Source organism: Leptinotarsa decemlineata, unplaced genomic scaffold (genome assembly GCF_025532065.1).
Source record: "Leptinotarsa decemlineata unplaced genomic scaffold, Ldec_3_MD MMD2_tig00026361_RagTag_RagTag, whole genome shotgun sequence".
NCBI lineage: Eukaryota > Metazoa > Arthropoda > Insecta > Coleoptera > Chrysomelidae > Leptinotarsa > Leptinotarsa decemlineata.
Genome location: NW_027412704.1, coordinates 2,677,796 through 2,691,851, shown reverse-complemented (window position 1 = coordinate 2,691,851; position 14,056 = coordinate 2,677,796). Strand labels below are relative to the sequence as shown.

Below are 14,056 nucleotides of genomic sequence, written 5' to 3'. Positions count from 1 at the left end.
TGTGATGAGGAATTTTGGAAGAAGGCGCTGACCAAGTATGATGACCCATTAATTTTGAATGAAAAGCTTGATTATGAATACCTATGACTTGAAAATGTTAATCCGAAAAGGATAATGAACTATGAAATACGTCTAGCAGCTTATCGTTGATATTTTGGAAATTTTTGGTTAAAGGTTGATTATATGCAACAGAGATTAAAAAGGATCATTGTACGTAGCATTCAAGGCATTAGGGTTAACTGTGTAGGGTAATGAGGTTAATTATGTTCTGTCGTCTCCTTGAGGAAAACTAGAATGAACTGAGATGCTGTTCACTGGTGGTGGTTTTCCATTACAAACATCATTTATGGGATCGAGAGAAGATTCCCAACTAGTAATTGTTTGCACCAGGCTCAAAATGATGAAACTTATTTGATGGTCATATGAAAACAACTTGAGTGCTTTTCTGAACTTCTTCGAGAGATTATCCTAAACAGTAGTTAAATTAGGCAGGTCAATACTTGACAATATTCTATTCTAGACTTTTCCCCACACTATTGATAAAGTATGGCTAAGTCTTTAGTTCTATGTTAGTCTTGCAACTGAAGAAACTAAATAAAAGTGGATGATACGTTTTATTGATCTTGAATAATGAACTTTAACAAACTTAACACATCCAAACTCTTAAGGATAGCTATCTGGACCTCAGTATTCATCATTGAATGGGTAGTGTGGATGTCCAACAGCCCTAAAAAATTGAATAGAAATTAGAATTTTCAATACAGGTGAACTGAAGAAACAATGAAATAATGTTGTTTCCTGAATTATGTGCCCAAAATAAGCAATAAACCAATGAAAAATATGTTTTCTGGGGAATCCCAAACAAAAGATTCAATTAACTATGAGAGTAAATGATGGGATACTTGTATTTTACATGACAAAGTCAAACTCAACATGAAGATTCACACATTTTTTTTAGCAATATCATGAGTTTGTTAGTACATAAAACAGGTCAAATTACAGATAAGGTACAAACATGTTATACCGTGAATCATAAATTATTCTGTTTAAGAATTATGTGTAATACCATAAAAATGTTTTCAAACATTTGGTTAAGACATTAAATGCAGCTGTTTTGAATTTAGATGATATTGTATAGTGGTACCTACAGTTATTCAGTTGATATTGTTATTCCGAAAAGACTATTCTATATTGGAAAAAGTAAAAATATTTGATTGTATTGAGAAAAACTAGCCTGAAAGGTGATATCCCAAGAGACAAAGTTTTGGACACTTACTCCACAAACCAACAGACTCTTCCGTTACAGTCGAAAGTATCCATCACTGCCATATCATCAGCAGACAGCTCAAAATCGAATATTTGTATGTTTTCAGCAATTCTCTTTTTATTGACCGACTTCGGAATTACTATCACCCCCGATTGGATCAGATACCTCAGAATCACTTGGGCACTCGATTTCTTGTATTTGGCAGCCAAAGCCTTTATCTTGTGGTCTTCCGTCAGGATGGGGTCGGTGGGCTTAGCCCAGGGTCTGTCTGGGGATCCCAATGGACTGTAAGCTGTTACTGTGATGCCTTTGGACTTGCAGAAGGCGATTAGCTTCTTCTGGTTCAAGTAAGGATGGCATTCGATCTGAAAAAGGGAAGAAAACCTTCAGTAAATTACTATTTGGTCTTTCAGTAAACTACTGAAATTCTCATATCTCTTTATTTCTTCTGAATGTAACAAGTCGTAGTCATAATGAATTATTCATGTCCTTCTGATAAAAGATGGTTTGCAAATGTGGAGTTGGTCTTTTTATTGAAGAAACTATTTCTATGCTCTTTAATTATCTGGAAAAAAGTTCTCCTCGTTTGACCAACATAAAGTTTTAGGCAAAAACCACCATATCAACTTATATACCACTGATCTATCTGACATTAAGGTTTTGTAGTTATTGTTTTCAATAAATATGCCTGTTATTTGTTTTGTAAGCCACATCCAAGCATTTCTTTTTTAAAAAATAAGCACCAAAATGTGACGATGTCCTATAGCGGACGCTATAGGAAATAATTTATGCAAGCATATGGAAATATAATATAATTTATAAACTCCTTGTGATAAGTATTAGTTATGTATATCCTTCCTTGGTTAACAGACTAAGCAACGCTCTTGATATCATTCGACAAAGAAGTTTTTCACTAACCTGATTGTTAACTGGGGGTATTTCTGCAATTTCAAGAATCCTTTCGAGTTGTCTCTTGTTGAAATTAGAAACTCCGATCGATTTTGTCAATCCCTTCTTGGCTACTTGTTCCATCACTTTCCAGGTGTCGATGTAATCGACGTCACTGAATTCTGACAAAACGTCGTGATCGGGTCTTTTTGGTAAAAATGCTCCTCCTTCCTGAAATTATCAAATTTGATTTCAGATTAGTAATTCCAGGTTTATGTATCATGATATTAAAAACTTTCCATTGGCTAGTTTGGAGAAGAAAGGAATAACCAGTTATCTTGAAAAGAAACAAATTCAATAGTTTGAGAAAGCAGAGAGTTCAAAAAAAGACTTTGCTGACTAGAGAAAGATCACCTAAATAGCAATTTTACTTGTTTTTTTTCCATTAAGAATGCAGTCCACCCTTATATGTATGGGGGCGGTTTACGACTTTGATTTCACCTAATATTTTGCCTGTTACCAATGACAAAAGTTGAATCTACCCCTTTCGAAGGCTAACTCCTGTTTTTTTTCTAATATTTTGTTAACTTCAGAATATTTTGATCAAATCTCATATTATTTGAAGTTGATATGTGGAGTGCCACAGGGCACTATTTTGGGACCCCTATTGTTTGCTATCTACACATCTCAACTTGCAAAATGTTTGAAGTTTTGTAATATACATTTGTATATTACAACTCTTCCGAGTAGTGAATATTACTGGAGTTTTTTCCCAACACCAAATCGTTATTTTTACACCTCGACACGTGTTTCGATCACCAAGTGATCATCTTCAAGAGGAAGATAAAACTGCTCTTCCGAGTAGTGTCGATAATAACATATCAAAAGAGTTGTAATTATGAATTTCGATCCAAATATTCGAAAGGGAAGGCCAAGTATGAAAAATCGATGTACTAAAAATAACCTCTGAGTACAAGAGTAGGTACCCCTAAAAGGGATACTTCCAACTATTCTCTTCAGTGGCAATTTGACAATTCAGTGCAGATTGTTGTTATATGGAGATATCCTCAACTCCACCAAAAAAATACTTACTTTCAACGCGCATGGCCAGTGAATCAGGTACAGATCCAAGTAATCGAGCCCCAAATTCTTCAAACTCAACTTAAGCGTGGGTTCCACGAGGTCAGGCCTCAAAAAGGTACTCCACAGTTTGCTTGTAATGAAAAGTTCCTCTCTCTTCACGACCCCGCTATCAATTTTTTCTCTGATCGCAGCCCCTACTTCGGCTTCATTTTCGTAATAGTGAGCGCAATCGATGTGGCGATATCCGGCATCAATGGCATCTTTAACGGCTTGTGTGACTTCACCAGGTTTTGACTGAAAATCGAATGTTTGATAATGATGATGGATTTTATCGACAGGTGAAACAAATACAAATAATAACAGAATAATATAGGGACCTATCAAATGGCAGTCTTTACCCTTTCATCCAATTTTTTTATACACCAAAAAGGTGAACTGCTAATTCAATATATGCCCTTTAAATGTTTTTTTTCAGTTTCATTTCAACCGACAAATAAATTGTAGGAGAGCTCAAGCCGCCTGTATATTTTGACAACTAATTCATTTCTTCTGTCTCTGAAGCTAAACGTCTTGGAGCAGTAGCTCAATTCACCAAACAATTAGGTGTCGTCGCAAAGAGAATCTATCTGAGTCCTAAACAACTAGTCCTTTTCAAACGGGGTCTGGACACTACCACTGAAAAATGCTTTGCAACTTTCTCGTCTTCTCGCAAAGTAACTACGCTGACATGGTTTATGAACCTTGCGTATCACATGAAGGTAGTGTAAGATTGCAAAAATCAAAACCAAAGCATTCGTTTCATAAAAGAGGTTCTCCCTCAATCATCCCCCATATTGGGGAATTGCAACTTTTTAAATTGGAAGAAACCCATTTTGTTCACTAAGCTTGTCTTTTCACAAGATCTTGGCTACTGAACCACCCAAGTACCTTGCTTCAAAAATGGTTCGAAGGGAGGACATTCACAACTGATTACTGAGGAACATGGTACCTTATCTTGGTACCTCATCTGCTAAATAATAATATGCCCTCGGGGTATTGTTATTATTTTTGCTTCTACTTTGAAGGAAAACTCAAAGAGGTTATCTGGAATGGGCAGCCGAATTCAATAAATTTCAGCTAACTTTAATCTTGTCAGTTTGTTTGTATCATATGTTTTTTGCCTGTTTTTTAGGCATGGTTGATATAATTTCGAATCCTTTTGTGTGTAATTTTGTATTTTATTTGTTTTTTGAAACAGGCTATGATGTCAGCGGATATTCCTGCAATTCTGGAACCCTTAGGTATTAGTCGAGATGATGATGAACGACCAGATGGTACAATAGAATAGAATAAATATCATGCAGAACATTGTCAAAGATAATTTGTGAGAATAGAGTCATGATTCCTGTATTCTCAAACAAAGGCTTGCAGTGTTCATTATATTTAGCTTTAACAATGCTACGTACAGCAGCTTTTTGCAAGACAAATACTGTTTGAAGATGGGTATTACCCCAGCACAGCAACCCATAACTCATTGCTGAGTGAAACAAGGCGTAGTATGTCATTAGAGCTGCTTTCTGACCAGCCGTTGTAGCTATTCGCCTAATGGCATAAACAGATTTTGCTAGTTTGTTGCAAAGATTACTGATGTGGGTGGTCCAGGCAAGAGACGAGTCAAGATGAACTCCCAAAAATTTTATACTTTCTGATGTTGAAATGGCATCAGTACGATATTTTGAAAATAAACAAATTTCTGTTTTTGTTTCATTCATATACAGTTCATTAGAGTCAAACCACTGTTTAGCAGAAGCACAAATATTTGCCGATATGTTATCAACATCACAGGTTCTATCTATATGTACAGAAAATGACGTGTCGTCAGCGTATAATATTGTCAGTAATTCTAGTTTGAGATGCATATATGAAGGCAAGTCATTAGCATAAATTAGGAACAGGAAAGGCCCCAGTATGGATCCTTGTGGGACTCCCCTTTTGATAATACGTTCTTGACTTATCATATTGTTATTGTAAACTCTTTGTGTTCTGTTAGCTAAATATGATTCAATTATTTTATTGGGAATTCCTCTTATGCCATACCATTCTAATTTCTCCAACAGTTTATCATGACTGACACAATCGAAAGCCTTTGACAGATCTGTGAAGATAGTTAAACAGGATTGTTTATTTTCAAAAGCTTCAATAATGTTATTAGCTAATTTGTTTATAGCGTCTATGGCACTTTTAGCTTTCCTAAACCCAAACTGATAATTATGTAAAAAATTATTGCTTTCCATGTAGTTACTGAACTGTATTAAAATAGCTTTTTCCATTACTTTGGATAGGGTGGGCAATATGTGAATTTGTCTGTAATTCTCAGGTAATTTTTCATCTCCCATCTTGAATGTAGCTAGAACTTCGGCTGGTTTGAACACTGATGGAAAAAAAACATCAGAAAGAAATTTAGTTATTATGATGGTAAGTGGTTCAACGATTAGCGATGCGCATTGTTTGAGCAAATAAGTGCTGATATCATATACATCTTGCGTCCATAGAAATACGATAAACCTGTGGCAACGGACTTCACTTGCTTTGACACGGTCGCGGCTTCCCATCTAACCGAAAGTTCGACGTCAGCTGGAACAGCAGCTTCGTCTGGCGAAAAATCAAAACGAAAAAGATACCAAAATCTCTGTAACAACTATCTGTTCATTCCAGCAGCGGTTGAAACTTCTGGTGTTCATGTCCCGGAGTCTATGTTATTCGTTCACGAACTTGGAAGGAGATTAGGCCAAGCAACGAAAGATTACCGTTCTACCTCTTTGTCGACAGAAATAATTAGTATTGCTATTCAACGTGGTAATGCTGCTTTAGTCCTTGGAACTATTCCTCCTTCACATAATTTTGATGAGATCATGCATTGCCCTCATTTCAGTACGGAACTTTCTCTTCAAAACAAGCCGAGATATGTGTATATTCACCAGTTTCCTAGCAAGGTTGATTCGCAAGTGATTGCTCCACCTTTTTTTCAGTGCGGTCAATGGACATAGGTCATTCTTGCCCCCAAATATGAGCTGCAGTCCTTGTGGTTCTGGTTCCATTTCAGTGGAAGAGCTTCATGGAGCAAGAGCCAAATCGAACCCTCTACGAAACCCTTCATCACTTGGGAAGAAAATTGGATTATATACTTTAGGAGACACGAATACTTCAAAGAACGAGGTTTCAATGATGAACTAGACAGAAAATGTGTCCTACTTATTTACCAAACTCAAACATCTGTTCCTGCAGCTGTTAAAACAACAAGAGGATTGTTGTGAATTCTTGGGGTTTTTGTTGAATATTCTTCGTTAGCAGAAAAATAGCAGAATCAATACTCCTGACCGTCCTGGATTGAATGATTCCATACAGTTTATCTTGTCTTGCGTTTGTAGATCTCTTTCTGCAAAAATCCCCACTTGTTTACTTAGTAGTACATGTTCAGGAGGTAGCAAAACCATATGTGACTTTCTGTAACTTCAACTAGCGTTTCCTAATATGACTGATAACCAGTCCCTGCAAAGCTTATTATTGAACATCTAAAAATAGAACTTTTAAGAGGTGATAAATAACTGGATTGCCAAATATGCGCAAAATTAACTGTCAACAAGTATAGCTGAGGCATCAGTTAATCTAATAATAACACTGAAGATCTTCAAACATGACTCAACCTCTGACGGAAGCACCAAACTCCTACGAAGGTTCGAAATAGATGAACACTTCAATCTAGCAGACTACTATTATATTCTTCATGCAGTCATTGTTCACTGTGGTTCTGGCGTTGGATTTCGTCATTATTATGCCATGGTCAAAGACGAAACGGAATGGTTTAAGTTTGACGATAGTCGTGTCACGAAGTGTTCTGGCGATGTATTAAATTTATTGGAGCCTCTGGAGACACCCTACATTTTATTATATGGAAGAGAGGACATTGGCAGATCAAGATCTACAGATGATGTGGTGTTGCAGGTTTTTCCGGGTTTTCCTGCAGCTGAAAAAGCAAATGCGCCACTGTAATCGATCAAGTCGCCCTGGAACGCCAAATATTTTTGTTATTGTTTCATAATTTCTATTATTTTATATTTGAATACATCCAAAAAGAAAATTATTCCAAAAAATTGAGTTTGAAACCTTTCTCGTCCAAATGTGATACTTCATAGTCCTGAATGATGGTGTTCAATTGTGGAATGGATCTTCACATTCGAAAAACTACTCCTATGCTCTTTTATTCTTCTGGAAGAGGATCTCTCCACTTGGCCTATATTAAATTTTCTCTTTATTGGTTTTAATAAATTTGTTTGAAGTATCGTATGTCCGGTTAGCCACGTCCCAGTCTGTCTTTTTCGAAAATGACCGAACAGAATTGAAAGCTTTTTTTCTTATGAATCTGTTTTCCAATGTGGAAATTACATCACATGTCGATTTAATGACTTGAGTCAGTCAGTATGAAAACGCCTGAGGAAGCTTTTGAATAGCGAAACATGTGTTGCGGTTTTGTAAAGCGTCAATAGAAATCTCACAATGAAATATTACTTAAATGTATTGAAAAATAATATAAATCCATTAATAAAAAACTAGATGGAACCGAAGTCGAAGGTTTTCTTGTCTGAGACAGTGCATGAGACAGTGTCGTTTGGATCTGCCAAATTAAATTCATTCAGTGGTACCAGCCGGGTCAAAGATTCCACTTCACCATCAGAAGATGACTGGAACAAATTTTTCTCGAATAAATCACAACGTTTTATATTCACCTAGACAAAACTACACTTCGGTAATGAAGGTCATCTGCAGGTTGCATTTTGTTCCATTTACTAATTCAAATCTAAATTTGCAGTACGTAAACTGGCATTGCAATTATTTTTGAAGGATCCAAAATAATTTTATCATGTTTATACATACGTGGGATTACTTTTTGAAGGTTTTCATACTACACCAGTTTCATTGATTTTTTTAAATTTATTTAATTCAATGCGTAACGCAGATAATTGCAGTAAGGTAAATACATTAATTCCCTTATAAATCTCTCAGACATTTTCATTACTATCTAACAAAAGTCTTAGGTACAATGTTCTCTCTCTCACTCTGACGTAATCTTGCACTCCCGACTAAATAATTAAAAGAACTGTAAAAAAATGTTGTTTCCAATAGTATGCATTAACTACTAGTATCAAGTATCAACACAATTTTCATAGTCTATTTACGACTGTCATTTTGCAAAGAGTTTAAAAGTTATAAGCAATTGAGTTGAATAAAAAAGAGGGGTTCGTTTTTTGCGAGTGTCTCAAAAACTTTTCCAGATATTTACAATTCAAAAAAATATCCTTGAAGTGCAGAAAATTTACTGCAGAAGAATCGCAACCACGAAACTGTAGGATCAATATTCATAGTTTCAATTGAGGTAAAAAAAATGCGGGTATAAACATAAACGACCGAGCACTTGAACAATAAATGTTAACTCATTGACTATGAATATTGAAGAAATAAAAAATAGGTACTTCGTGAATTTTTGACTAAACAATAACCCGCGATAATTAAGCTTCTGTATATTAACTTTTTTTTCACGTTGAATGTGCACATAAAATCTTGATAATTTCGAAGTCGAAGTCCAGATTGATTTTCTGATTGCAGCATTTTTTTTTAAATTCTTGAAAATATTTTTGGTGGAAAATTGGGATGATAATTAATCGTGCTTTAGTTACTTCTTGTCTGAAGTTCTTGTTCAACGGAAGAAAGAACTTTAGCACCACTAGTAATGTTCAAATGACCGGAAAAAAATTGAAAACAACCAAAAATGAGAAATTAAAAACATAAATATCGTGAAGTGAAGCAATGAACTTTTATTCTATTGAATAAACGTATTTTTGTAAATAAAATCTACATTAATTTTTTTTGTCAAATATCCGACAATTTTTATTGTTTAAACTTTCAAACATTGTTATGAACAATTGCATTTATTTATGATATAATTGATTTTTTTCAATTTTGAATGACGAAGGAAATGATTTTCAGGAAAGAAATTTTTGTTGTTGCCTAAAAACGCATTTGCTCATTAACTATTAATTTTTGCCAGAAAATATTACTGAATATTGTTTTTGAAAATCATTATATTCACAAATCTTTCCTATTCTGGAAAAAATTCAAAAAATGTATTCACTTCATTCTATTCAGTTTACTCGTTGAGGTTACTCGTTGACTGTACACGGCTAATAGGGCTTGTCTGCTGTCAGTGCAAATTTTTATTTTTTATGTCCATGTGTGTTCCCACGAGTAGCAAGGGAAGAGTTGGTCACCTTTGACAGAGCCCCGCAACCGCAGCCGCAGCCCCGAAGGCTGATTACAATGAGGTTTCGCCCGGTTCCCCAAGAGGATCGTTCGTAATCGCATATCACCCTGCGGCCATTCAGCTGTCGGCACGATACCTTACACCTTAGCTTGGTTTATCTGGTCCATAGTGGCATGTTTCGCAGTGGCTTTTGGGGAGTTTTAGTTCCCCTCACCCTACTCATTTCTACCACTGACCAGGTGTCCGGCGGTTCCGTCCGTGAGGCCACATTGAATTCCCGGACAGGGCCCCCAGTCCCCTAACCGTTCCCCAGTCCGCCACCTGGGAACGCCACCAAGAAACATACAATTCGTAATCCCTGGAATCATTCCCCACGCTTGCGTGGTTGAAATTTGAAGAATTGGCCACATGCTGGCCATTATTCCTGAAGAGATGACACAGTGGAGATATCACGGCACGTGAATGGTATGGAAAAAGAAACTGTTTGCTTTCTGATACATTAGATTCAGTCATGCAAAGTTTTTTTCGTCTCTAGTTCGGAGGAGTTTCCTGATGATGTAGATTTTGTTTCTGCTGCCTAAGAATTTGGTGCAAGTTGATTCCTGGGTGCAAATCCTAACCTCCTAGGTTTATTGAGGTGGAAAACAAAAGTTATTGCTGTCCTTCCCGTTGAGGGACGACATTGGAGTCAGAGGATCAGATTCTTTTTTGACTACATGAAAGACCCTACGAGTAGCTGGGTAAAGAAGGTTTATCACGGCAGAACCCCGCATTACCGTGACGAAGCTTTCTACTACGAGAGGGAGCCCTATAACTCAAGGGTTTCGTTAGTGTCAGTGAACAAAGTGAGCTGGCTGACAGTCAAACATCCTTTTTGAAACAGATACACACACCTTAGGACGATGTGTCATATAGGAGAACTCCAACATCCACAGGTGAGACACTTCACTCACAGGAGTATTGTAACGCCGTCCGCTACAGGGTGTAAGTAGCGTTTACGTTACGAATCACTGCAGATTATAATGATTCCGAGAAACCGTCTAGGGAAAGCAGCTGTTACCCAAATGAAAGAGTTTTTCATTAGTGTACTTTGAGTTGTGTAAGTTGAATCTCGAAACGATGCGTAGCTGTTTTGTCACTCCTTACATACCCGTATACCGCTATGGAAAAGAGGTAGTTCTCCAACTTCCTTTCGATTTTTGAAGCTATAAGGTGCTTTGTAATGTTTGGGTCTCTAATAAGTAGGGTGGCTCTTTTTCTCTAGGAGTATGTGATGATGATATTTTGACTGCTATCAAAGACATAAAAATCTGATGCTTTAGGTATTGATAATATAAATATCAAGATGATTTCTTTAGTAATACCACACTGTATTGATGAAGTTAAACATATTTTCAACGAGTCCTTCAGACAGGGTATTTTTCCAGATGTTTGGAAGGTTGCTAATACAATTCCAATTCCAAAAAAGAATGCACCTACCATGTTCAGTGGCCCACGCCCTATCAGCATTCTGCCCTCATTCTCTAAAATATTCGAGAAAAATGTTTCCCGTCAAATAAGAGCGCTTCTTGAAGAAAATCGAATACTCCCGTACGAGCAGTCTGGGTTTCGCAAAAACATGGAACACAGACTGTCCTCTTGAAAGTAATCGACGATCTTGCGAGATTCAGAGATCAATCAAAAGTCACCATTTTAGTTCTGCTTGATCAAAGTGAAGCTTTCGATTTAGTTAATTTCGATTGACTCATCAGCAAGCTCAAGTTCATAGGATTCGATGACATTTCTCTTGAATGGATGACCAGCTATCTCACAGGCCGATCACAGAGGGTCAAACTGGATGATTACTCATGGTCATCCCTAAAAGAAACAATCTCAGGTGTACCGCAGGGAAGTATTTTAGGACCCTTGATGTTTTCAGTGTTTATTTTTGATTACCCCACTTTCTTATCACATTGTCAAGTACATCTATACGCAGATGATATACAGTTATATTCGTCTTGTCATAACACCGATGCAGAAAGTTGCGTGGCCAATATAAACACAGATTTGCACAAAACATTCCTATACTCGGAGAATCATGGGCTGAAAATCAATCCAAATAAGATTTTGGCCTTATGCATAGGGTCTCAAAGACAAATAGTAGAAACTCAGTGTAACTTCAGGCTCTTATCTAGATAACGCAGACATTGACTGGGTAGACAGTGCTAAAAATCTTGGCGTACCATAGATAGCTCTTTGTCTTTCCATGAACATATGACAAACATTTTCAAAGTATCATTCTTCAAACTCAAATCGCTATATAAATTCAAGTATCAGTTATCAGAAGAAATGAAACTCATTTTATCCCATATCGAGTATTGTTGTTCGGTGTATTGCAATTTTTTGCCGCAATATAACAAACAGAAGTTACAACGAAGTTACATGCGATTCGTATGCTGAATACCATATGGTGAAAATGTCACCCCATTTTTGTTAAAAATGAAGGAGCTGAATGTGAAGTACAGAGTCCAATATTTGATAAAAATGTTTTTAAGTTGCTTCAAACTAAAACACCTAGTTATTTATAAAGTTTATTAAGCAGGCATTCTGACACCGTGCTTCCAAATTTCAAGGATGTTTTTTTTATATAGCCCCCTCTTATCTGAATGAAATTTTACCCCTTTTAAATCCTACTATTCATCAATTTAAGAAAGAAATAAAATCACAGATGCTTAATTCCCAGTGCTAATTTGAAAATCAAATCAACGAAATTGTTGAATTGATCAAAATAATGTTGAGAATATTAAGAGTTACTAGCAACTATTTGATGTATTATTTTTTTCTCTTCTCTATTATTGTTATGAAAGTAAATAAGTATGTTTATGAATATTTTATTATACTCACTGTATAATTTTTGGGAGGAGTGGAAGATAGCCTATGGCTAACCCTTTTTCTTTTATGTATAAATGTATTTTTATGCATAATAAACGATATTATTATTATTATTATTATCTGAGGGTGGTCCTATAAGTACCTGGCCTGATCAAGATATGGCGGTAGATGTTTGAACAATATCAGTGTATTGGAAAGTTCACAATCTATGGAGTATATGTTTCAAGTTTGAAGACGCTGCGTTGTTAAGTATTTGTTTGGCAGTTGACGGAGTAGGAGAAGTTGAAAATTTACAAAAGGGGCTGTGAGAATTGCGATAGACAGTATGTTGGGCAAACTAAGTGAGTAGATTATACTAACTTGCTATAAGGAACACGTTTCACATATTAGAAATCGAATAATGTAAAACGAAATATATGAACAGCGACAAAGGCTTTATTTTAAACATTCCGTTATTTACTTCCTTATTACAAGTAGACAACAGGTAAAGAAATATATATAACAGGTAACAACTGATGATAGGTATAATAAGAATATAACAGAATAAGTTGTACAAGGAGTTGATTAATTGATGATTATAAAAATCTTAAAAACCGAAAAAAATATTTTAGTCATCTCCTGATGATACTAACTTGGTTAGCGAAACGTGCGACGAGACAGTGTATTTTGTTCTGCTTTGGGGAAACAAATATGCTTCCACTTGAACAATATTATATGGTTTCGTTTTGCCTAATTGGTGAGTAAATCAATATAATTGTGGTAATCAGTTACGAAAAGTTTTCCTTTCTATAACTATTTACAACTATTCATTCAGAAATGGTTATGCCGGCCGTATATACCTTTACTGCTGACAACTTTGAATACATCCACTCCTCGCGTGATTGCCAACGAATTTAAAAATAACGTCCATGCCTGTTCACTAAATCATAGCTCAAATAAAAAACTTACCTTCCAAGTTCCCAAACCGAACACAGGAATTTTGCGGCCGTTGCTAAATTCAACGCTTGGTACTTTTGCCATTTTTCTGCCGATGTGTTTCCGACCGACTTTGTGGGAAGGTATCTGATCACAGATTAGTAGTCGTAGTAATAATCTGTAATTCAGTAAAGTCAGGCGAAAAGCGCTATCCACTCGAATCCGTTCAAGGCCACATTTAAAAATAATCAATTTTGTTAAAACAAATCAGTTTCGGACGAGTTTGATAACGTCTCGGTGATAATATTCACGTTTTGATGTAATAGGTTATCAGTTAACATTCCCTATAATCGAAGTGATTACAGTTTGCAGTTGAATGTCTATTGAAAATATAAAACACTCGAAACATTCAACCTTGAAATTATGTTGCGGCAATCATAGGCGTAGTAAATAGGCAAATGCTAGAACTTTTGTGGGAATCTGTGACAAACTGACCCGTTGGGACGCTAATTTTGTGAAGGTCTGTTTCTTATATAAACCTTTGCAAAATAATATGCCGTTCAATAACGTGGAATCATTTTTGAGGCATAAGAGACAATTTCCCAGTATAGCCCCCGATCGTTTTATTGATTTAGATATTGGCCTGCAGGATCACCAGATCTGATCTCTAGAGTCTTCGTTTTTCGAATATCTGAAAAGCACACAAATGTTCATTCAATCTACAATGAACGATGCTA

General features: G+C 36.0%; 1 protein-coding gene across 1 annotated transcript; it reads right to left on the bottom strand.

Annotated features, from left to right (window-relative positions):
- Positions 1-595: 595 nt before the first annotated feature.
- On the bottom strand, positions 596-13,670 carry LOC111517556 (aldo-keto reductase 1B). The gene is made up of 5 exons (XM_023173749.2): positions 13,353-13,670; positions 3,248-3,532; positions 2,186-2,386; positions 1,277-1,632; positions 596-727 (listed from the first exon to the last, which is right to left on the bottom strand). Exons 1-5 carry the CDS (start codon positions 13,422-13,424, stop codon positions 685-687), a joined length of 957 nt encoding a protein of 318 aa, XP_023029517.2. The 5' UTR covers positions 13,425-13,670; the 3' UTR covers positions 596-684.
- Positions 13,671-14,056: the final 386 nt, after the last annotated feature.

Excerpts from the sequence above, each read along its gene's own strand:
- LOC111517556 (XM_023173749.2), bottom strand. The coding sequence starts at position 13,424 with ATGGCAAAAGTACCAAGCGTTGAATTTAGCAACGGCCGCAAAATTCCT. Across the intron at positions 3,533-13,352 it reads TCGGTTTGGGAACTTGGAAG|TCAAAACCTGGTGAAGTCAC; the intron begins GTAAGTTTTTTA and ends TTCGATTTTCAG. Across the intron at positions 2,387-3,247 it reads ACTGGCCATGCGCGTTGAAA|GAAGGAGGAGCATTTTTACC; the intron begins GTAAGTATTTTT and ends TGATAATTTCAG.